Below are 24,838 nucleotides of genomic sequence, written 5' to 3'. Positions count from 1 at the left end.
GTACCTATAGCAGGCAGAAGTCGCGTAGGTCTAGCCTAGAGATGTCCTATTATTTCCAACTAAAGTTACATCTTAATAAATACTTTATTACCAGAGTCGACGACGAATGCGGAAAGATTACAATTGTTTTATTCAAGCCTGCTAAACGTTAAACGATTAATTAGTTTTACACGATGCCATACTAATTAATTTGACATAAACCTACTTTAAAGTTAGATGCAAGCTAATTGGTAATGCATGATGCATCGCAGGTCAGTGGTTAGGAGAAAGAAGAATTTGACAATCAAACAATTACTTAGTCATCAATGCAATGTATGCCAATGCATTGAGGTTGATCAATATTTCGATTGGTGAGTGACTTAACTTCTAAAAGGTATCAAGGATTTGTTTACAATGAGTAAGTAGTTTTATTTCAGCGCTACTTTATACGACTGATTTTTTCATTTTAAATTACAATTCGTTTCGTTAACCAGATAAGCTTCACCTGATTGCCTTTGCATGCCCCTACTAGTGTACTGGATAATTTTCCCCCAAAAAGTAGATTTTTAGAACCATTTTTTCGACAGTTATGATTTAAAACAGAAATTCTTCAGATTAATTAAGTACTAAGTACCGGTATGTACAGTCACGGAATGAAAAGGTTCGTCAGTTTTCAAATTGATTCCTTCAACGAATCGCGAGCACATATTACCTTTTGAAACTATGTTACAGAATAATCTCGAGTTAGAGAAAATAATCTTTAAACTGTTCGTCAGTTAAGTTCAAAATTATTCTNATGTAATCGCCTTAAATCTTTTTTTTTTGTATGTGACTGAAAGCAAACGAGCAGTAAGTGATTACCGCCGCCCATAGACACCCGTAGTCACGGGGGCGTTACAGGTGCTCTTAAAGCCAGACCAGCAGCGGCTATCACCTACAACTACATCAGCGGTGTCCTAACGTGTCGACATTGTTCGCGCACGTTTACCAACAAGATTGGCTACTGTAGCCATGTGAGGGCACATGATAGGGCAGCCCAGCGTAGCCCTCTTATTGCGGACTAAAGGAATTTTGTCGCAGTTACCGTAGCCGAAAGCGGCTTGGGAGTATATATATATATATATATACAGGTGCTTCACCGCGGCCTTAGGGGCTACGCTTAGGGTTAGTGGCAATATTATCGATATTTTAAGTTACGTTTCGATAAGTATATTATTGCAACAAAAGCTGTCAAAAATAATTTATTTAACCAAAAACTTTTTATTTATTTCTAGTCTTGATACTATTGACTCGTAGCAAAACTATCGATACTGTTAGTTTTGCCCTCAGATCATAGAAAGAGAATAGATATGAAGTCNCCGCTCGGACACCGAGCCCACAGCGTGGTAGGGGTGGGGTTGCCCGCTCTTTTGTTTTTTAATACTACTACGCTGAATATTGTGTGCGGATTGGGTTGTCGTACAGGGGTACTACTACATGGTAAAATAAATCTCTTCGGCGAAAACAGGATAATTTAGATCGAACTTCACTTGGTAAGTTCGTTTGATCATTCAAGTGGCAGTTGTAAGGGAGCTTTGTGTCTCAAGTCTCCTATGCCCGTTTTCACCATCAATCCCTAATTTTTAAGTGACCGCTATGTAAACAAAATTCCTGTTATTTGTTACCATAGGGGTCACTCAAAATTCCTGTTATTTGTTACCATAGGGGTCACTCAAAATTCCTGTTATTTGTTACCATAGGGGTCACTCAAAAATTAGGGATAGATGGTGAAAACAGGCACTAATCCCTTACCTGGCGCAGTCGGCGGGCGTGAGGCCCTCGTGGTCGCGCGCGGTGGGCTCGGCGCCCCACGCCGCCAGCAGCTCGGCCTGCGCCGGCTGCCCCGCGCGGCACGCTACGTGAAGGCACGCGGTTCCTTTCTCCTGTAGATAAATTGTGGTCGATTTGTTTTATCATAATGGGCATGTTGGAAAAAAGTGCGGCACGGCAGCACACTACTCGTGTGCCCGCCACAGATATTTCTATGTAAAACGACGCAGCGACACCGCTCCAGCGTCGCACCGCCTCCGCAACGCATCGGGTGCTTTGGCTCTTACTTAAACGCCGGCGCATTTAATAAATGTGTGGTGAGCACAGGCCTTTAGACAATTATTTTATTGCAGGAAAAAACAATAGATAATTAATACAATAGAAATAAATTATGGATTAATTTTCTTTCAAATCAACACTAAAAGTTCACAAATATTTTTTCTACCACCTATATTAAAGCCTTCAAAAACACAATAGACACTAAAATCAATTCTTAATAGATGCTTCTGAATCATAGAATAAGTAGGCTTATTTTCAGCAGGAATCAAATATTTCAAAGAAATAAAAATCTAACCTCTTTTTGGAATGTTTATTATTAACATCCTAGTGTTTCTTTTTTGCTGGACATATTAAAAAGTAATAAGATTTGTTCATTATTACAAGTTACTACACTAGGTACTACATGTTCATCTTCATTTATATCAGATGGATGAAAATAAAAATCTAACCTGATTGTAATAGTTAGGGTCGGCGCCCTGAGCCAGCAGCCTCATGGCCGTGTCCAGGGAGGAGCTCCTCACAGCGCTGTGCAGCTGGCGGCCCAGCTCACTCGGAGGCTCATCGCGTCTGGCTCTCAGTACATACGCCAGCCGCAAATGTTTCGCCAAGATAAATTCTGATTTTGTTGGGCTAAAGTAAAATTCATAAGCATAAAGTGCAGTTTCCCAGCAATATTAATTAAGACTGAAGACAGACTAAAGATAAAGTTATTTACAAAAACATAAATGTCTAGGTAATGCATATTATAGTTCCAAAATACTGGACTGTCCTGTCGATGACATTGACAGTGGGGCGCCACCGTCAATACCGGATCTCTGGTTCAGATTTTTGCCATGTTGGAAACCATATAGTTGAACGATGGTAGCGCCCCCCTGTCATTGAGTTTGGTGGGACAGTTCAGCGTGGGTCATCTATACAGAGTGTACTTTATCACATGATCAACTTTTTTAGACATTAAAACAGTCTATTGAAATCATACAAATAAAGAAAAAAATATAATTAAGTTCTTTAAACAGACAAAATTTTGGAAACATGCTTTAAATGACTTACTGTAATGGATCCTTAGCCTGGGGTTTTTTACGTAAATGCTTTGGTGCTGAAGTGTCGAGCAAAGAGTGTTCCCATATGCTATTTACATTTTGAGCTGTCAAGGCCTGCACCATCTGTTTGAGCAAAAATATTTAATAGAAGTTATACAGAAAGCACAAGCTTTTCATTAACAAATACGTGGGCTGTAAGGTTAGCATTCATACCGCTAAAAGCGAAGGTGGCCAGGATCCTTGGCGCAAAGATTTAACGTGAGATATATGTCTTCCCATGCTACGGTGAACGCTGCAGCACTCGGCACATAACAACAGCCCACGGTTGATGGACGCCCATGATGGATCTGAACAGAAATAGCACTTATTACACACCCGAAATGCCACCACAGAACACTCTAAACCATTAAAGGAAACTGGAACATCGTTACGACCTGAAGCTCCACAATCGGCACAAACTTCCACCGAAGAGCGGTGTTTAGAACGTGATATCATCATTTTTAAGCAATTTTGGAAGACTCTACTTGATAATAATTAGTGTAACGTTACGCTAATTACACTAAATTAGTTCAAAACTTCAAAAGTTTATTTGATACAAAAATAAACCATTTTCCTGAGAAATATTGAAATGAAATGTCAATTAATGTCTTTTTTTTTTTTTTTTTTTTTTTTTTTTGTGGCTCGCACGGCTTGTGCATTTGCCAATGACGGGGTGTAAAGGTTGGGAAACGGATTTTAAAGGAAAATACCCGGGAAGAGCGAAAATTTTGAAGGATCAGGCAGGAATGGTGTTATTGTTTACAGGATAATAATAACTAATCATATTACTATGTACATTAGATAGAAAAATATGTTTATGACAAAAAGGATAAAATATAGCCGTATCAGACTATATTTTAATATCACAAGTAATAATAAACATAGATATACATTTATATATATTTACATCATTAGAGGATAACAGACAAATTATGGATGTAGGTAGTTGGACACGGAGGGATATTAATGACTGGATAAAGGAGGAGCAATCATATTTCTGGCAGGCAAAAAAGATATGATTTAGATCGCCTACTTCATCTCCACATTCACAAGTATCATCAGCGATAATGTGAATTCGTGCCAAATGTTGAGGTGTACACACATGTCCCAGTCTCATACGAATAAGAGTTGTAGTAGCAATTTTTGGTAAATAGGATTTGAAAAACCATGGTTTAATTGGAATAGTTGGTTGTATCTGTTTATAATGTTTTCCTTTGGTCTGACTACTAATGCTCCAGTCCTGTTCCCACGATTGACGAAGATACACTTTAGGTAGAGCTACTAAATCGTGACAGTAATTTTTGTATGGGAAATTGTCACCACTAGACACCGCATCATTCGCATAATGATCAGCCTTGACATTTCCCGTTATGTTGCAATGGCTTGGAATCCATACAAAAGCTACTTGTAATCCCAAAGAAATACATTTATGAAACAAGCTCCTACATTTCATAATTACTGGATAAAAAATGTTAGATTTAAAGGGGTACTTAGCTAAGGCCTGAAGGGCACTTTTAGAATCTGAGAAAATTACAGACTTTTTAAGTTTCATCAAAAGAATATATTCTAAGGATTTGAGTATACCAACGCATTCCCCAGTAAATACTGAAGACTCAGGGGGTAATTTTATCATTTGATGGATTTTATACTGATGATGAAAAACACCTACTCCAACAGGACCATCCTGGTAATGTTTTGAAGCATCGCAATATAAATGATGCCAATCAAACCAGTCGTTTTCTAATATTAAATTAAACTTTAAGTTAGCATATCTGTCCATCTTAGATATATTAATATCGAAGGAAATATTGAGGGATAATACTAATGAATCATAATCTGAAGAGAATATTGGGAGATAAAGTGATCTATGCGTAGGTGCTTGAAGAGATTTAAATTTTTGAAAGCTAATTACCAAACATGGAGGGTTTTTATGTGTCCAATACGAAGAAGATTGAATATATTCGGATAAAGTTAGTAATCTGTGATAAAGGGGGTGTTGAGATAATTGCAAAGCACGAAATAAAAATTTATCACTAAGAAACTGTCGCCGAAGTCTTAAAGGAGGATCCACGCATTCTAATTGTAAAGCATTATTGGGACTTGATTTCATTGCACCTACAACAGTACGTAGTGCTTTTGTTTGTATGACATCTAGTTTTCGTAAACCAACCACGCTGCAAGGTTCCAGGAATTGTGTTCCATAGTCAAGAATGCTTCTGATGATTGCATTATAGAGAAGTTTTAGTGAAAACGGATGAGCTCCCCACCATACTCCCCGCAGACATCTTAGAATATTAAGTAAGCGTTCGCATTTTGCACTAATATAATAGAAATGTGAAAGTCCTGTTAACTTTGAATCTAAAATGACTCCCAAAAATTTAGCTTCGTTACTTATCGGCATTTGGATGTTATCATAAGAAATTGTAATTGGTGGTGGACATCTCATTCGAGTGAAAAGAACAACCGAACTTTTAGGTACGGATAGAGTCATGCCGTTATTATCTAACCACAATTTTAAAACTGAAAGATTATGGTTCAAAGTATTACATAAGATTTCAGTATTCTTTCCAGATATATACAAAACTAAATCGTCAGCGTATTGGAGTACGCTAATGTCATTACTAAAGGCAGATTCTAGATCATGTGAGTAAATATTAAAAAGAAGAGGGCTTAAAACGGAACCTTGAGGGAGCCCATTCCATAATAACCTCGTTCTTTTTTCCAAGTCTTCATTAAAAATATGTACACTTCTTCCGACTAAGATATTTACAATAAAATTTATTAAAATCACAGGAACCTCTAATTTATACAATTTTTCTACAAGTACGGACAACACTACGTTATCGTACGCGGCGGAAATATCTAGAAAAGCTGCTAACAAATGTTCATTAATCGAAAACGCTAGTCTTATGTCAGTGGTGAATATTGCAATGCTATCTGACGTGCTCCTACCTTTTCGAAAACCAAACTGACTATTGCTTAGAAATCCTTTATTCTCCACATACCACTCTAATCGGTTTTTAACTAAGTGTTCCGCAATTTTAGCCATAACCGAAGAAAGAGCTATTGGGCGATATGATTCTGCCTCTGAGGGGCATTTATTTGGTTTTAGTACAGGGAAAACTTCTTGAACTTTCCATGAAGAGGGTATATTTCCAGTAAATATTATAGAGTTAATTAAATTCAAAAAATAATTCAAAGATGAATCCGAAAGCTGAGTGAGAAAAGAGTAAGGAATTCCATCAGGACCAGGTGATGAGTCCTTGACGTAAGAAAGAACACCTTTAAGTTCAATTAAACTGAAGGGAGCATTTAGTCCAGATTGTACGTTATCTGACATAGACATAACCAAGGGAGTAATTAATTCCGGGACAGATGATGGAGCTAATCTATCTAAAAATTTCTCGGTTAACGATGTAGGGAGAACCTTTGGGGTGGATTCTTTAAAAGCTGACCTAAATCGTCTAATGTTCGACCAAATTGCAGATGAAGGCGTATCTGGAGAGATGGAAAAGCAGAAATTCTTCCAACTTTCCCATTTCTTTTGTTTAAAAAGTTTTCTTGTACTAGCAGTAACTTGCGAAAGATATTGAAAATTTTCTTCAGTCGAGTCCGAAACATACTTTTTTTCAGCTGCCTTTCTTTCTTTAATAGCACCAGAGCATTCAGAGTCCCACCAAGGGGGAGCAGGTAACTTATTACGAGCAGGATTTTTTGAAGGAAAGGTTTCGTCAGCAGTCTCTAACAATAACGAAGCTAAAGCCTCCGCACATTCGCTATGATTGGTATTAATTATAGGAGGCAGTGACGAAACCTTTTCTTGAACTCTTTCTTTAAATAAATCCCAATCGGCGTTTTGTAATTTGTGCTTTTGGCGTGGTGGACGAGCAGGATATATCTTTTGGTCAGTTGGAAAGGTTATAGATATCGGATAGTGATCGCTTCCGTATGTAGAAGGTAAGGTCGACCACGTTAGAGAGGACGCAAGGCTGGGATTGCAGATAGTGAGATCAGGAGCACTCACCCCTTCGTCAGGAAGGGTGCGCCGTGTAGCATTTCCAGTATTTAGGAAACATAAATTATTTCTATCCAAAAAGTCAAGAATGCGATTTCCATAGTGATTAGAAGTAGTACTTCCCCAAGATTGGTGTTGAGAGTTAAAATCCCCCATTATTACAACAGGTTTAGGTATTGCACTCAAAATTGGTTCGATTTCATCAAAAATAGAAGTTGAGGGATGTGGAATATATATTGAAACAAAAGAAATATTATTTACAGAAGCAGCGATAATCGAAAAATCATTACTATGCTGCGGAATAGGAATATGTACAAATGGTATTGGGTGCCTTATAAGTAGGGCAACCCCACCATAGTTGTCAAAACGGTCTTCTCGAATACAAGAAAAACCGGAAATTTTAAAAACAGAGTCAGGCCGAAGCCAAGTTTCTTGTAGAGCTATTATAAATGGATCTATGGAATTTATTATATAATTTAAGTCGCTTTTCTTATTATTAATGCTCCTGCAATTCCACTGCACTATTAGGGACTTTTTCCCCATAAACAGTAGAAATATTATTTACTAGTACATCATTTTTCGGTATGGCAACGTTGGACGGTAATATGTTGTTATGTGTCAAAGATGTGATAAGCGCAATGATAAGGTCTCTAATAGGGAGGTTAGAAAGTGAACTGTTTGTATCATTATTTAGAATGCTTCTACTGGGGGAGATAGGAGTATTGTAGTCTTTAGTTAGTGCTTCGTGTTCATGACGATCATAACCTTTACCAGGCCTATGCGGTGTTCTAGGTTTTATGAAAACTGTTTTCTTATAAGACGAGTTTAAAGTGTTCTGTTTATTATTATTATGTGGTTGCTGTGGGCTGAGAGGAATCAAAGGATTTTGTTGGCTAGAACGCCCCGATACCAAAACGTCAGCGTATGACTTTGATATCGGAGGATGTAATTTTAGTGCCTCTGAATAAGTTATGCAGCTTTTAGCCATGGATTCTTTGATGCTTCTTTGCCTATCATACTCAGGACATTTCCTACTTGTGGCCATATGAAGTCCAGAACACAAGAAACAGGATATATTTTCCTCATCAACATCACAAGTGTCACCTGTGTGTCCCATTCCACATTTAAAACACCTTGCTAATGATCGGCATTGACTCTTTACATGTCCATATCTGCAGCACTGAAAACACTGTATTGTGGGGTAAATATACAGGTCCACAGGAAGCGAGTTGTAGCATAGGAATACTCTTTTTGGTAAAATCTGTCCATCAAATGTCACTACAACAGTTTCAATTGGCACAAACTCAGTTTTGCCAATAGAAGTTGTCTTTTTCTTTAAGCGCCTTACCTTTATTATATTTCCACATCCTGTAGGAACACTAATATTATTTATTATATCCTCATCACTCCAGCCCACAGGTACACCTCTGATGACTCCCATCCGTGTCACATTAAATGTGGGTATGAATGCTTTGTAAGTATTTGATTTCAGCAAGTTACTGTTGAGGAAAGCGTTGGCATCCTCAAAGTTGGAGAATGCAATTGAAATTCTATTCCTACCTATCCTTTTAAGACTGCCATTGACAATATTTTTAATATTGTTTCTTTTGAGAAAATGCCCAAATGATACGGGGTGTAAGGTGCAATTTTCGTTTGGAGAGGATTGTTCTTTTTGCACATGAACTGTGTAAGGGGCTAAGTCAGTAGCTACATAAAGGTCTCTTCCTACAGGAGTACGTGTTTCACTAGAACCTGGAATTTCACTAGTCTTTTGACCTGGGACAAGTGTATCACCTACTTGTGAAGAATCAGTAGGAGTTGAAGCGGTTTGCGTTAGAGTAGCAAGTTCATTGATACATTGGCATTCAAATTCACTAGCAGTGCCGCCTAAGTTAGATTTTCGATTCCTTCTCCGTTTTTTGTTGCAGTGTTTACAAACTTTTTGCACAGAGGAACGTTTACGTTTATTCTTTGAAATGACATTATTTCCAGACCCATCCGTGTCAAATAATGATCCATCGGTTTCCATATCGGTTAAATTATTAGAAATCGTAACAAAATTGGACGCCTGGGGGACTACGCCTCCCCCAGGGTCGTCAGGTTCACACATCACGAAAAAATCAAAATGCAATGACTTACCGAATAACTGATGAAATTACATTGATCCATTATCTGTATCCATCGTTTGTACCACATTTAAAGCAAATAAATGATGATTCAGATTCTGATTCAGCTAAATGCTCTCATTTTAAATGTGACACATAGCCCCTTCTTGCTGAAACTAAGTGTTCCTGTTATAGCCTCGATTCTTGCAGTATACTGAAAATATGATACAATAAATAATAGAAATGAGTGTTTTTCTTTTTGCAAAGGGTTATTAAGAGTACTTACAGCCTTTTATATGACGCTATATATTTGTGTACAAATATATCATTGCAAGATGTTGTTTTTTTGCTATTTTACACATCTTTTCTAATTACCGTTAGATTAAGTATTAGCCTTATCTAATTACCGTGACCATAAAATTTTTGGGTCTCATTTACGCGAAAACCGCTTTGAATAATTTGACGCCTTTACTATTGTTAAATTCGTACTTTTGATGTGTTTTATATTTAAATGCGTTTAAGTCAATTAAGCCAAATTTCAAAAATAATATGGTAATTAGGCTGAGAACGCCTAATCGTGAGAATGACCGAAGTACAGCATTCATAAACCCCCACCCTTTACCCTGATATTAAATTAACTGAAATTTGAAAATACCCGAAAAACAAGCAGGCGATATAGAGTTTTGCTATTATGTTCCTTTAGTAAAAAGCTGTTATTATTTAATTGAAATAGAGACTCTAATTTAATTTAATCTTACACATTTCTAGTTGGCATGCCTACAGCTAACTTATCCATTCCAAGTTTCGAACGCGCAAAATCGAATGCATCAAGATGTTACGTGCTCGCTACTGGAAACGAACTCATCGCAACATTCTTAACTATCTCAACGCCCGTTAAATGAACTGCAAACACTCAGCACTCGTTATCAGATGCTGGCAACGATTCCTGATAGAAGCACTCTCGTTAAAGTCAACTGAAAGAGGGCACTGCAGGTGGGGTCAGAAATCTCACTCAACATTTTACACCTCAAGTAATAAAAAATAAAGTTACAAATAGATAAAACTGGTTAAAAATTACGTTTGGTATTATGATGTTATTTTGATTAATAATTATTAGGATTAATCAACACGTCGCGGCGTCGTGTGTATTTTTTTTATTATTGTGTTGAAGATGGCTGACGACGCCACTTGAAATTAAAATGGCATAGTTTTTAAAAATGAAACTTAAAACTTTTTAAATAAAGAAAAACGATATTTTAGTTGAACTTGTAACAAAATAATCAAGAGAAATTCCAATTTGACGATCGAGTTTCATATAATAACTAGTCTACTCGCAAAATAACAGATGACAAACAAAGCTGTACATTTAAAATAGAAAAATGCAACGGACATAGTACATACGATACATTTATCTCTTCTGAAAGTTCACATTATAGTAGACCTACCCATTATAGTTACATTATGACCAAAGTCAGTTGCAGCGGCGTTGCATGAGGTATTCCCGCTGCGGCGGCGACATTCGACGCGAACCGATGATATTCTACCCGCATTTCTTGCGAGTTTGGAATTTTAAACTTTCCGATTGAAAACCTTTGTAGATACTGTGGATTTGCAAACGAGGTGTCGGATTTTGCTACTTCAGTCTTGTCGAATATTGGCCAAATGAAAGATATTTTATTGGTAGACATGATTTCCGTGAATTTAAACTTAGTTACATTTCCCTAATCAGATAAGAAATTATTGTAATAGTGTGTAACATACAATGGTGTTTAATGAAAACACTCATTTTTGTATGTTTTTCATTTGTCCTGCTATTCTCTCTATCATAAACGTAATTAATGTAGCTATTTCAGCTCTTAGGTCCGTATAAGAAAAAAAATCTCAGCAACAAATAAAGGCTCAAAATAAGATTTAAATAATGATCTTTAAGTTTTCTTGAAACGAAGTGCAAAAATTGAATAATTTAATAAACATGTTTAAATTTATTCAATTATGCAACGCGTAAGTTGATAATTCATTATTGAAGTGCAAAAAGGTGAAGAAAAACACATTAAACACACTGTCAAGAACGAGAGTGCGGCCTAAAGACACGTTTATCTCATTCACCCTGGAGCCTCCATAACTGAACAAGTTCGAACAACGCACGGCATAACTTAACCAATTTATTGTTTAAAACTAATCAATGCCGTAAGAAATTACAAAGTTTCCCAAATTACAAGTTTTAAATTAATATAAACTTCAAATCTTTTGGGACACAACTTGTAAATAGAATAATGTTGTTTATATTTGGAAAATTAGGGGTTTTGAATAAAGAAAACATGGTTTAAATAACTGTCTAGGCTAACACAAAGTTGGTAATTAGAGTAGGTAGGTATTCCCAAAGGACGCGTATTGTGAAGTACCTACCTATAACAATATTTAAACATTTAAAAGAGTGTTTCGTAAGTTTGGGTCTGTGTGAGAGAGTGATTTAGATATGAAAATATAGAAATAGATGTAAGCAGATTCATTACATCGAAGAGAAAAATATCCCTTCTAACCCACCGCACTACCAAACCACACTACCAGTAGTGTCGTGGGGAATATTTTTTCCCTTCTGCACTACCAAGCCAGTAGTGTCGTGGGTAACATACATCTTCATTCCCATCGACACTACTACCATAACTAAACTCTTCAAAACTCTTTATAAATCTCAATACAAAATAGCTTTTGACTCAAAGTTGTCTCCTGCTTCCTCACTGCGAAAACTCTATCACACACAACCTTCTTCCTTCTTTACATCAAAGTTTGACATACACTGTCATCCAATACTGCACCCACTTGTCAAACATATCAAAAATACCGTAGATCCAAAGAAAAATACAGAACCAAAATTCGCAGTATAAATTTTTGATGTGCCTGATCTGTTGCCCGCTTTGCCCTTGGATATCCTGGCTTCCGCTTTTCATCCTTTGTCCCTGGATCCTTTGTGTCCCAAGCCTTTGTCCAGTTTGCATGCTATTCTTACCAGCATTCTGTTTCATGTGGTACGAAGATGAGCCTTAAAGACTAAGCACAAAAACCAAGCACAAAAAACCAAGCTCAATTTTTGCAAGCTCGAAAACGGAGGCTAAAAATCAAAGCAGATGTGTCTTATGTCCATAATATTACCGTTGTTAGTGAGTCCATTCGTGTCGTGCATACCGTGTTGTGATTGCTGCTTCAACTGTATAGTGCCAAACGAGAAGAAAGACGAATTTGGTTGAAGCTGATAAAATAACCAAGCAAGCTTGAGCTTAGTTTGGTACAAACTTGATAATAAGCAAGCAAAACAAATAAGAAGAAAAAGAATACAGAATATATAAAATTGAAAGCGAAGAACGGAAAAAATAAATAATTTGATAACCCAATCTGAGCTTAGTTCACTCCAAAGTTAAGGCTCAAGACTGATGTTTAAGCTTACTTACTAATTTTAAATGTGTATGTGCGTACCATGTCTATTTTGCCCGTTTCTTTTTTCTCCACTTATTGCGTGCTTTCCTATCTTATGTCCCTCTTGCCTGGAAAGCATTCGTGTTGATGACGACCAGCCGCCCAAACCTGAAAATAGGGTGACGTCACCACAGGAGGACGTGACGTCACCAACACAGGTGGCATCACCGTCAGAGCCCAGGAGAGCTGATACAACTATTGTATATAGAGTATGTTACGTGAAAGATGATAAATAAAGTGAATTCTTGAATGCCTTGTTTTCTTTATCTTATTTACTCTATCAGTGGTATATGGGCAGCACATCTGACTATAATGTATTTTTGTTGCGAAATAGCTTTTATTTACAACAAAATAAAATACATTATTTTCTTTGAATTTTGTGCATTCTTTATGGTAACTTTTCCTAGTTTTACTGCGGTATTTAGTCTCTACTGCAGAAACACGAGCCTCTAATTTACCAGAGACAGAATGTAGGCCAAAATCCTGATGTCCCATATTATGTGTCCCATACTTAGTCGCCTTTTGCGACATCAATCGGAAGAGTTATGTGGTCTTATTACCTATACCACAGAATAATAATACGCCTATACTCTGTTTGCTACATGACAAAAGAATCTAATAAAACTCTCACATAATATTGTTATTTATTTACAAATTCACTTGAACGTAGCTACTATATGGGATGGTGGATTGGCTGCGAAGGCCTGGCCTTCAGGTCTATGGTTTTGCTGTACTCATCTTCCACTTCGAAGCTCACCACTAAGCATTGGCAGCATTTCATACCTTCAAGATAATGAAGAAGCGTTTTATTTTGACATACCCTTTAACTGGTATAGAGAAAAATATTTTTCATTAGTTTTGTACCTTATGTTTTCTCAATAAGGTTCAAAATATGGTGGCAACAATTCTGCCACTACCAGGTAAAGGTTTAAACTACCAAGCAGGTCTCCTACTTGGAGAACTGACGATCTTGTAAAGGTCGCGGGAAGAACCTGAATATGAGTAGCGTAAGACCGTTTATTATGGAAATTCTTGGGGGAAGCCTTTGTCCAGCAGTGGAAGTCTTTGGCTGGAACTAAATATTGCTATAAGAACTTCATTTAGTTGATTACGAGCAAGATGTTCCTTTTTCAATGTGTCTGTCTACTACCGTTACCTAGAACTTATTTAGTTTTAAAAGGCAGATAGTGGTAACTGAGTTTGTTGCACTGTTTCTTCTCAGCACCCAGCACTTATAAATTACCAAGCCAAAGAACGTCTACTGGACAAAGGTCTCCCCTCAAGGATTTTCAGTACGATCGGTCCTGTTCTGCCCGCATCCAGGCGCTTCCCGCGACCTTCTCTAGATCGTCAGTCCATTCACACTAAGTTCAACACAGCACGTCTTTAATAAAAATATAAAAGCGAAAGGTCACTGATTGACTAACTCATCACGAAATCTCAGAAACTACAAGTGCTAGGAGTCTCAATTTTTGCATGGGGGTTCCTTTTAGAAGCAAAATTCAACCCCTAAGAGGGTAGAACATTGGGTATAAATACCTCTGACACACATCGGCAAGCACGACAAACAAGGGCACAGGATGGAGGGGAAACAACATAGTCTCGGCACACACAGACAAAAACACATGGACACACATTTGTTGATTGTAAATACTTATTTTTATGTTAAGTCCAACATTCTGATTGTAAGGTGTTCAGTTTTGCTGTTGTGACACTTGTGACGCGACCATGATGACCATGATGCAGAATCGTTGACTTTATTTTTTTTTTTAAATAAAGCAAGCAGGTTTAAATTGTGTTCTGTAGTCTATGACGTGACTAAAACTGCTTGAGCTTGGATTCTTTTAAAACATTTGCCGTTAGCCTCAACATTGAACTTTCTAAGGCTCTGGTAATTTGAGAAACTTGTCTTCGATTGAAAATATCACTGAGTTTTGTCTCTATTGCAGTAGGCAGATACAAAACCACCATAATCCATGTATTTTGCCGTTAGCTCGCAGAAATAGAAATTCCCAGCATTAAGAAAACAAACCGAGTTGCGAAAACATTTTAAGAATTCTTCCGTTACGCGAACGCTAAGAAAATGGCTGAAAACAAAAGTGTTGCCATAATAAAAGTGTTGCCATTGTAAAATAAAACTGCTCATACTGCCGGTCAGCTCTCAAAGAAGCGATACGCGAACTTGTTATTAGAAAAGAGCAGTTGTATTTACCCTCTCTCTGGGGAGGTGGTGTGAGCACAATAAAGAGGGATAAAGAAGGCTTTCCTCATTAGTATTAGGCTGGGTTGCACCAATTTACTTTAACTATAGAAAAATAAAAGTTCAATTCTCTATGGTTTGTTGATCTCTAATTTTACCTACTCTCACTGTCTCTTTCTAATGCTGCTTTATTACTAATATCTGAAGATGATGATGGTGCTTCAAGTAGGATTCTTTGAAGGCAATCAGCCTTAGCGCCAGGTGTACCCTCTAAAACCTCTATGAGTGTGTATCAGGCCGCTAATGACTGGATGACTGAGGAAGTGAGGATCGTTTGTTTCCATGCAGTCGCTCCCTGGAAGCCAGGAGACTTACGAAATAGTAGGTTTATAGATTGACGTATTGAAGGCTATCGTATTTGCCCTCACCAGTTGGCGCAACTGGTAAGTAAGGTACTGTCACTCGCTAGTAGCAAAGACAGTGACGCAAACTGGTGAACGCTGAAGCGGTAGGAGGACCATGGCTTGCATTCACTACCCTAGTGCATTCACTAGGGGGCGTAGTGTGAGTTTACGTCAAACGCATTCGATATCGACTGTGTAAAAAAAAGTGTCATAAAATGTATGACGGATTGTCAGCGCCCCTAGCCGAAACTTTTAAGAACTAAAATCTTCTGTACTTTTTTAACGCAGTCGATATCAAATGCTTTTGACGTGAATTTATCACACTACGTCCCCTGAATGGCGCCACTGGAGTCACTGTAGAGTGACAGGACCTTTCCTGTCACTCGCCAGTGGTGCCAACTGTTAAGTATAGGTAAACACGAGAGCCCTCATTTAGTGGAGAAACCAGTCTATTGGTACAAACGCTTAGACAAAACCTTCTGAAGCTAGGCTTTTAGTGCAAGCTTAGAGTTGACGCCTCCAGCTCTGTTGGTACGGTTTAATTTCCCACAAGGATGGCTCGCTGCGGGCCAGTGAGGGGAAACTGTTAACGATAGAAGTAAATGGTGCACTTTTAAACATACAGTAGTGTGTACTCTTTCAGTATATTGAAAGCAATCTTTTTAATGTTAACAGCCTTACCTGTGACCATTTGTAGCGACTATAGTGACCTCTTGAGAGTTTTAGACGATTTAAAAAAGATACTTGGGATTCTGCAATCCCGAATATGTTATGGCCTCATACTGAACAGAAACCAATTTGGTACAACAATTTTATTATTTTTGCTTTAAGTCAATCATCATTCTATTTTATACCAAATAAATATTTTTTCTTTCTTTCTTTCTTTCAATTGCAATAGCAAACTGGAATAGATTTTTTATGCAGAACAAGGCAGGTATTTGACCGCAATCGCACCTGATGTTTTATTAAGTGAGATGCAGTCTAGGATAGACACATACCTGCCCTGTAAGTGCAAATATTCTCTCTCGCCTTATCAAGGCCCGGGCCCGAATTACAGTTTTCGTAAAAAAACAGCAGCAAGCAGCGAAATCCAGTCCCAAGCGCTTCTTCATTCGCATTTTAAATGCTTTCTCGATATCGACCAACGGCAAAAAGGTGTCTATCGATGAAAACGCTGCCCATCCCTAAACCAGTCTTTACTCTAACCACGTTAAACACAGGATTTAATTCATAAGGGCTGACTTTCAGAGCTTCTTCTTTGCCCGTGAGTTGTGCCTGAAACATTTTAGTTATGTTTGCTAACGAACTTAAGTTAATGCTCACACATAAGACGGAAACTCTAATTATTTTAAGTAATTATATTATTATATATAGACTGTGTCTGTCTGTAAATCTTTTCTATTGATCCAATTTAAATGAAAGGCATAGATAGATAGTTTGGGACCTAGCTAAAACATCTGATAGATTTTATCTCGGTTTTAGAAAGGGGGGCGCGCGCTATTCCTTTTATGACAGAACGATGTCCACTGGGGCGAAGCCGCAGTTTACCTGCTTGTATTTTAAAGAGAGTGTTAAATTGGTCAAAAGAGAGATGCAGGTTGTGGCGCGAGAGAGCTGATCATACCTGCCCTTTTGTCCCTATATCTGAGAGTCCTCCACCTGGACATGAGCTCCCCTGGCTTACCTGGAAGTCTTTAAATAGACTTCGGACACAGGTCGGCCGTAGTAAGGACAATCTGTTCAGGTGGGGATTCTTGGATGGCTCAAACTTTTAGTGCAGGTGCGGTTTTGTTCCCCAGTCGATGAAGCACATAATGTCGTGCTCTGCGTGTCCAAACAACAGCACGTAGGAATATTTAATGAATGCTACTGACAATGCCATTCTTGTAGCGGAGTTTTGGGCTGACACTGTATAGATTAGTTGTCAACACGACAAGAAGAAGTGTTAAATTGTAGCTAAATAATTTCAATGTATTTTAAGTATGGCCTTAAGCAGTAGCATTACAGTTATTCAGTGCAGTCCGTTTTCAGGAATATCTACAGCATTACACTCAAGCCGCCCTGAAGTTCGCCTGCATTCGCTTATGTCGTGGTGCGACCACATTATAGCGAATCTGTGTAATCTTCTTTTTTCTGTGGATTGTAATGGCAATCCAAAAAAAAATTAAAATTCTTCCCATTGGAGGAAAAAGTGAATAAGTTTCAAATTCAGAAAAGAAATTGGACAAGGGTGCAAGTCGCTTTCAACGGGCTAATCTGGAATTATTGGGTGAGGCTTATGTTCATTTGCTCAGCACACCCACCCTGCGGTTAAAATGATGATGATAGATGATAACATTTGACGTTTGTTGTGGCAGCATCGACATTGTAAATCTTGATTGAGTATAAGGGTCATTCCACCGGCCAAGAAAATCACGTGTCCGGGGCCAAAAAGTACCCGAATATCATAATATTTTAGTAACAAATATTTTTAGGGTTCCGTAGCCAAAATGGCAAAAACGGAACCCTTATAGTTTCGTCATGTCCGTCTGTCCGTCTGTCCGTCTGTCCGTCTGTCCGTCTGTCCGTCTGTCCGTCTGTCCGTCTGTCCGTCTGTCCGTCTGTCACAGCCGATTTACTCGGAAACTATAAGTACTACAGTGATGAAATTTGATGGGAATATGTGTTGTATGAACCGCTACAAAATAATGACACTAAATAGTAAAAAAAAGAATTGGGGGTGGGGCCCCCCATNAAGCATTCCTGTTGATGACGACCAGCCGCCCAAACCTGAAAATAGGGTGACGTCACCACAGGAGGACGTGACGTCACCAACACAGGTGGCATCACCGTCAGAGCCCAGGAGAGCTGATACAACTATTGTATATAGAGTATGTTACGTGAAAGATGATAAATAAAGTGAATTGTTGAATGCCTTGTTTTCTTTTTCTTATTTACTCTATCAGTACCTAGTATGGGCAGCACATCTATGTATTTTTATTGCGAAATCACTTTTATTACAACAACATAAAATGCATTATTTACTTTGAAGTTGGTAGATACTTTATGGTCGTTCTCGTAACTTTGGCTACAGTATTTACGCCCGTACTCACAAACATTACTATGAGGTCTCACAGTGCGCGTCGACGCACAGGGTGATACATGAACCAATCACGGAGCTCTATTCAATGCTGTGCGTTTGATTTGCTGCTTCACTTAGGTCCCCTCTAATTTACCAGAGGCAAAATAGAGGATTTGGCTTATATTCCCCCGCTGTCCAGGCGGGTTGGGGGACACCTTATGTCCACATATTTTGTCCTATGACCCATTACTTAGTCGCCTTTTATGACATCTACGTATGGTGGTCTTACGCCCGTATTCACAAACATTACTATGAGGTCTCACAGTGTGTGTGGACGCACAGGGTGACACACGAACCAATCACAGAGCTCTAACGCTGTGCATTCGATTTGCTGCTTTACTTAAGCAAGCATCGTAAGTGAATACGGGCGTTATTCTACTTCATAAAAGTTTAATAAAACTCTCACGTAAATATTGTTGTTTATTCACAAATTCACTTGAACGTAGCTACTATATGGGATGGTGGATTGGCTGCGAAGGCCTGGCCTTCAGATCTATAGTTTTGCTGTACTCATCTTCCACTTCGAAGCTCACCACTAAGCATTGGCAGCATTTCATACCTTCAAGATAATGAAGAAGCGTTTTATTTTGACATATTAAACTACCAAGCAGGTCTCCTACCTGGAGAACTGACAATCTTGTAAAGGTCGCGGGAAGAACCTGAATATGAGTAGCGTAAGACCGTTTATTATGGAAATTCTTGGGGAAAGCCTTTGTCCAGCAGTGGAAGTCTTTGGCGGGAACTAACGATTGCTATAATAACTTCATTTAGTTGATTACGAGCAAGATGTGCCTGTTTTAATGTGTCTACTACCGTTACCTAGAACTTATTTAGTTTTAAAAGGCAGATAGTGGTAACTGAGTTTGTTGCACTGTTGCTTCTTAGCCTCCAGCACTTATAAATTACCAAACCAAAGAACGTCTACTGGACAAAGGTCTCCCCTCAAGGATTTCCACTACGGCCGGTCCTGTTCTGCCCCCATCCAGGTGCTTCCTGCGACCTTCTCTAGATCGTCAGTCCATTCACACTAAGTTCAACACAGCACGTCTTTAATAAAAATTTAAAAGCGAAAGGTCACTGATTGACACACTTATCACGAAATCTCAGAAACTACAAGTGCTAGGAGTCTCAATTTTTGCATGGCGGTTCCTTTTAGAAGCAAAATTCAACCCCTAAGAGGGTAGAACATTGGGTAGAACGGGGTCCATGCGTACGAAGTCGTGGACAGCCGCTAGTATGGATATAAATACCTCTGACACACATAGGCAAGCACGACAAACAAGGGCACAGGATGGAGGGGAAACAACATAGTCTCGGCACACACAGACAAAAACACATGGAAACACATTTGTTGATTGGAAATACTTATTTTTATGTTAAGTCCAACATTCTGATTGTAAGGTGTTCAAAGTTTTGCTGTTGTGACGGGTTCATGATGCAGACTCGTTGACAGTTTGTTTTTTTATATTAAGCAAGCAGGTTAACATTGTGTTCTGTCGTCTATGACGTGGCTAGAACTGCTTGAGCTTAGATTCTTTTAAAACATTTGCCGTTAGCCTCAACCGAACTTTCTAAGGCTCTGGTAATTTGAGAAACTTGTCTTCGATTGAATATATCACTGAGTTTTGTCTGTATTGTAGTAGGCAGATACAAAACCACCATAATCCATGTATTTTGCAGTTATTTTGTAGAAATTCCACCTAAATCATACACCTCACTGCATTAAGAAAACAAACCGAGTTGCGAAAACATTTTAAGGATTCTTCCGTTACGCGAACGCTAAGAAAATGTCTGAAAACAAAAGTGTTGCCATAATAAAAGTGTTGCCATTGTAAAATAAAAACTGCTCATACTGCCGGACAGCTCTCAAAGAAGCGATGCGCGAACTTGTTATTAGAAAAGAGCAGTTGTATTTACCCTCTCTCTGGGGAGGTGGTGTGATCACAATAAAGAGGGATAAAGAAGGCTTACCTCATTAATGTATTAGGCTGGGTTGCACCAATTTACTTTAACTATAGAAAAATAAAAGTTCAATTCCCTATAGTTTGTTGGTCTCCAATTTTAACAAACATTATTTCAGATTACTTACTGATGATATTGACCTACTATCACTGTCTCTTTCTAATGCTGGTTTCTTTCGTATTGCTATTTATAATAGCTGAAGATGATGATACTTTAAGTGGAAAATATTTCTTGAAGGCAATTAACCGTCTGTCTCCCCATGTGTCAGGTAGCTATTGACTGGATAATTGAGGGTCGTTATTCGGAGGCACTCAGTCACTCCCTGAAAGCCAGGAGACTTACGCATTAGTAGGTTGACGTAATGAGAGCTATCGTATTTGCCCTCATCAGTTGCCGCCACTCTGTAGAGTACACGCTCAAATCAAATCAATTTTTTTAGTTATGCAAGTAGGCTCCCAAAAAGCACTTTTACACGTCCCAATCCTACCACTGCCTCGGGACAGTAACATGGGCCAATGCTGAGGAGCAGCGCAAGAAACTCAGTCACTATTGTCCGCCTGAAGCAGTAGGAGGACTATAAATTTTGCACTCACAAGATGATGCAATGATGAAAGATGAGGAATGGCGACGGATTGTGAGACTTGCCACCGGACCTGGTGTGACGACCACGACCACTCTGGCAAGAGTGTAGTGACGAAGAATATGATGACACTGTAAAGTAAGGTTCGCTACTCGTCAGTGGTGCCAACTGTTTAGTATAAACACGAGAGCCCTCATTTAGTGGAGAAACCAGTCTATTGGTACAAAAGCTTTCACAAAACCTTCTGAAGCTAAGCTTTAGTGCAAGCTTAGAGTTGACGCCTCCAGCTCTGTTGGTACGGTTTAATTTCCCACAAGGATGGCTCGCTGCGGGCCAGTGATGGGAAGAACTGTTAACGATAGAAGTGAATGGTGCACTTTTAAAAACACAGTAGTGTGTACACTTTCAGTGTATTGTAAGCAATCTTTTTAATGTTACCTGTGACCATTTGTAGCGACTAGAGTGGCCTCGAGAGTTTTAGACGATTTAAAAAAGGTACTTGGGATTCTTCAATTGCAATAGCAATAAAGATTAGATTTTTTTATGCAGAACAAGGCAGGCACCTGATGTTAAGTGAGACACCGGCAGACAGTGGTGACTGAGTTTGTTGCGGCGCTTCTTCTCAGCACTTGCCAAATGTTTGTCTCGAAGCGCTGGTAGGGCAAAAAAAGAATGAGACATGTATAGGCTCCTTAAGAGCATTTGACGATTTGCAAGAACTAATTTAATTAGTCTAAACAAATAAAGATAATTTTGATTTTGATTTTGATTTTGAGATGCAGTCTAGGATGGACACATACCTGCCCTGGAAGTGCCTATTCTCTCTCGAGCTATCAAGGCCCGGATTACAGTTTCCGGTAAAGAAAACAGCGAAATCCAGTCCTTAGCTGTTCACATTTTAAATGCTTCTTTTCTCGATATCGACAAACGGCAAAAAGGTGTCTATCGATAAAAACGCTGCCCATCCCTAAACCAGTCTTTACTCTAACCACGTTAAACACAGTATTTAATTCATAAGGGCTGACTTTCAGAGCTTCTTCTTTGCCCGTGAGTTGTGCCTGAAACTTTTTAGTTATGTTTGCTAACGAACTTAAGTGAATGCTCACGCTTTACACGGAAACTCTAATTATTTTAAGTAAATACTCTATTAGTGTAACAACCATACAGGGTGGCCCAGTGAAAAATGCACTTTTGAAACTTCAAGGAAAAAGGTATAGTAATTTCGTAGATGGTAGAACTTTATTTATTACAATTCAAAGAAACTTAAGAGCAGAGTATACTCCAACAACTATGCAACAACTAAACCTGAAGATTCGGCAAGAAATGGAATCCATTTCCAGGTAACTCTAACGAAAGTTTTCCATCTAATGCTAGATCTAGATTAGTAGACGTTGTAACCGTCAAGGAAATCACTCGGACGATGTAATTTTTGAAAAATAATTTAATTTTCTTCAAATTGTAATAAAGTTGTAACAATGTTATACCGTTTTCGTTTCCTTGAATTTTCAAAAGTGTCAGCATTTATTAATATTAAGTAACTATGTCTGTCTGTAACCTTTTCTACTGATCCAATATAAATGAAATTTTGTATAGAGATAGTTTGGGATCCAGGAAAAAACGTAAAATAGTTTTATGCCGGTTTTATTTACAGGAAGAGGCACGCGATGTTCTTATGTGAAAGAACAATATTCACGCGGTCGAAGCCACAGATAGATGAGATACAGATAATAGCTTGTATTTTATAGTGACAGTGTTAAATTGTAGCTAAATAATTTCAATGTATTTTAAGTAGGGCTTTTAGCAGTAGCATTACAGTTATTCAGTGCAGTCCGTTTTCAGGAATATCTACAGCATTACACTCAAGCCGCCTTGAAGTTCGCGTGCATTCGCTTGTGTTAGGGTGCAACCACACTGTAGCGAACCTGTGTAATGTAACGCGTTTGTGTCAGAATCTTTTGAAGGAGGAACTTTTTTTTATGCATAACAAGGCAGGTATTTGACCACAGTCGCACCTGATGTTAAGTTGGATGCAGTCTAGGATTGTACATATCTGCCCTGTAAGTGCTTATTCACTTTCGCCTTGAAGAGGCCCGGATCATAGTTTTCGGGAAAGACAGCAGCAGGCAACGAATTCCAGTCCCTAGCTGTTCGCATTATAAAAGAGTCATCGAACTTCTGATTCGTTCGTTCGTTTCAGCCGAAAGTCGTTCACTGCTGGACAAAGGCCTTTTTTTGCGCTCGCATCTTTTTCGCATCTTTCGCATTGATCAAATTCTAAAAATAATTAAGAGTAACCGAATAGTCTTTCTTTTCCATATCTGTATTATTAACAGACAATTAATGTAGGTAATTGGAGTAAAAAGGAAAATAAACTAGTCAGTAAAATTAATTCAATAGAAGCTGTATTATTACCACCTTGATTTACTAAGTAAAGTAAGCCCTTTATGAACAAAATCGTGACTAAGTTTCTTGCGCTGCTTCTTCTCAGCACTGGAAAATTAGTGGTAGGGTTAATACTGGGACATGTAAAAGTGCTTTTCAAAAGCCTTGAAAAAAAAGAGTTTTAGGAGGTTTTACCCGTCTGTGGCAGAAGGAGTTTGTTTATGAGTTTTAATCAGAGATAGTTAAACACTAACCTCCTTATTAATAAAAGTTACAACCTAGTTGAACTCTGGCTTCAATTTTATTTTATTTTATTTATTTATTAGGTACTAGCTGACCCGGCGAACTTCGTACCGCCTTAGCGTAGAGATTTTCTTAATATTTTTTTCCGTAAGAACCATCCTTGGACTTCCACAAACATTTAAAAAAAAGAATTATCGAAATCGGTTCAGCCGTTCACACGTGATGCCGTGACAACGCGAAACGGGTTTCATTTTTATATATATAGACTAGCTTTGGTCGCCCGCTACGCGGGCTACAAAAGCTAGATCTGCGATGCTGGCCGCTCCGGGCTTCGCCCTACGCGGCGCTCGGCCTGCGGCCTCGCATTCGGAGCTCGGCCTTCGGCCTCGCAAAAATTACACGGGGCGTTTATCGTTTGTCGCAAGGCTCTTTTGCTTTTTTGACGCAACACAAGTAAATCTATGGCGACTGTGGGGATTTGAACCATCGCTCGGCCTTCGGCCTCGCCTTTCTGTCTGTCACTGGGCTCTAGTCCTTTTTTGACGCATCAAAAATAAATCTATGGCGACTCACAGGCTTAAAACTGTCGCTCGGCCTTCGGCCTCGCCTTTTTCTACGTTATCCAAGCCCCCCTGCATATAATTTGTATGGAGAATTTAGTCCCTTTAGGAAAACGGGTGAACGCTTGGCGGCCATCTTGGATTTCCAAAATTTTGCATTTTTGCCTTAATCTGGACCATTTTCCGCGCCGAACCCCATTTTTACTTTTTTTCTTTTCCAGACCCATCCGTGTCAAATAATGATCCATCGGTTTCCATATCGGTTAAATTATTAGAAATCGTAACAAAATTGGACGCCTGGGGGACTACGCCTCCCCCAGGGTCGTCAGGTTCACACATCACGAAAAAATCAAAATGCAATGACTTACCGAATAACTGATGAAATTACACAAGAACTACGTAAATACAGATAAAAAGTAACAAAATATATACAATACACCACTTATTTGATCCTTATTTCAAATTAAATTTACAAAAGCCAAAAAAAGACGCCTACTCAGTTCACCGTTTCCCGCGCTTTTGTCAATTAATGTCAATGTCAAACAAGTTTAACCACAGACAATAAACTAAATCATTAACCACAGATCTAAAATCTAATCATTAAATGACACAGTTAGTACGTACGCACGTAACAGATATAAGTACAATA

At 38.5% G+C, this 24,838-nt stretch overlaps 2 protein-coding genes across 2 annotated transcripts in view; both read right to left on the bottom strand.

Annotated features, from left to right (window-relative positions):
* LOC114362687 (uncharacterized) overlaps window positions 1–24,838 on the bottom strand; it is a 46,002-nt gene that overhangs the window by 7,591 nt on the left and 13,573 nt on the right. The window contains exons 2-5 of the mRNA XM_028318153.1: window positions 3,321–3,454; window positions 3,118–3,230; window positions 2,517–2,697; window positions 1,771–1,901 (exon numbers count right to left, since the gene is read on the bottom strand). Of these exons, the coding sequence (XP_028173954.1) occupies window positions 1,771–1,901; window positions 2,517–2,697; window positions 3,118–3,230; window positions 3,321–3,386 (491 nt within the window). The 5' untranslated portion in view covers window positions 3,387–3,454. The remainder of the gene's footprint in view (window positions 1–1,770; window positions 1,902–2,516; window positions 2,698–3,117; window positions 3,231–3,320; window positions 3,455–24,838) is intronic.
* LOC114362705 (uncharacterized) lies at window positions 3,785–24,704 on the bottom strand. Its single transcript, XM_028318214.1, has 2 exons — window positions 24,426–24,704; window positions 3,785–9,168 (listed from the first exon to the last, which is right to left on the bottom strand). The coding sequence occupies exons 1-2, from the start codon at window positions 24,526–24,528 to the stop codon at window positions 7,658–7,660; spliced, it is 1,614 nt and encodes a 537-aa protein (XP_028174015.1). The 5' UTR covers window positions 24,529–24,704; the 3' UTR covers window positions 3,785–7,657.

The sequence above is a fragment of the Ostrinia furnacalis genome, unplaced genomic scaffold (genome assembly GCF_004193835.3).
Source record: "Ostrinia furnacalis isolate ACB-3 unplaced genomic scaffold, ASM419383v2 OfSCF6691, whole genome shotgun sequence".
NCBI lineage: Eukaryota > Metazoa > Arthropoda > Insecta > Lepidoptera > Crambidae > Ostrinia > Ostrinia furnacalis.
This window is presented reverse-complemented; position numbering and strand designations above follow the sequence as displayed.

What these genes read in the sequence shown, in the direction of transcription:
- LOC114362705 (XM_028318214.1), bottom strand. Translation starts at nt 24,528, where the DNA reads ATGTGTGAACCTGACGACCCTGGGGGAGGCGTAGTCCCCCAGGCGTCC. An exon ending in GGAAACCGATGGATCATTAT is followed by an intron (nt 9,169 to 24,425) that starts TTGACACGGATG and finishes ATGGATCATTAT; the next exon opens with TTGACACGGATGGGTCTGGA.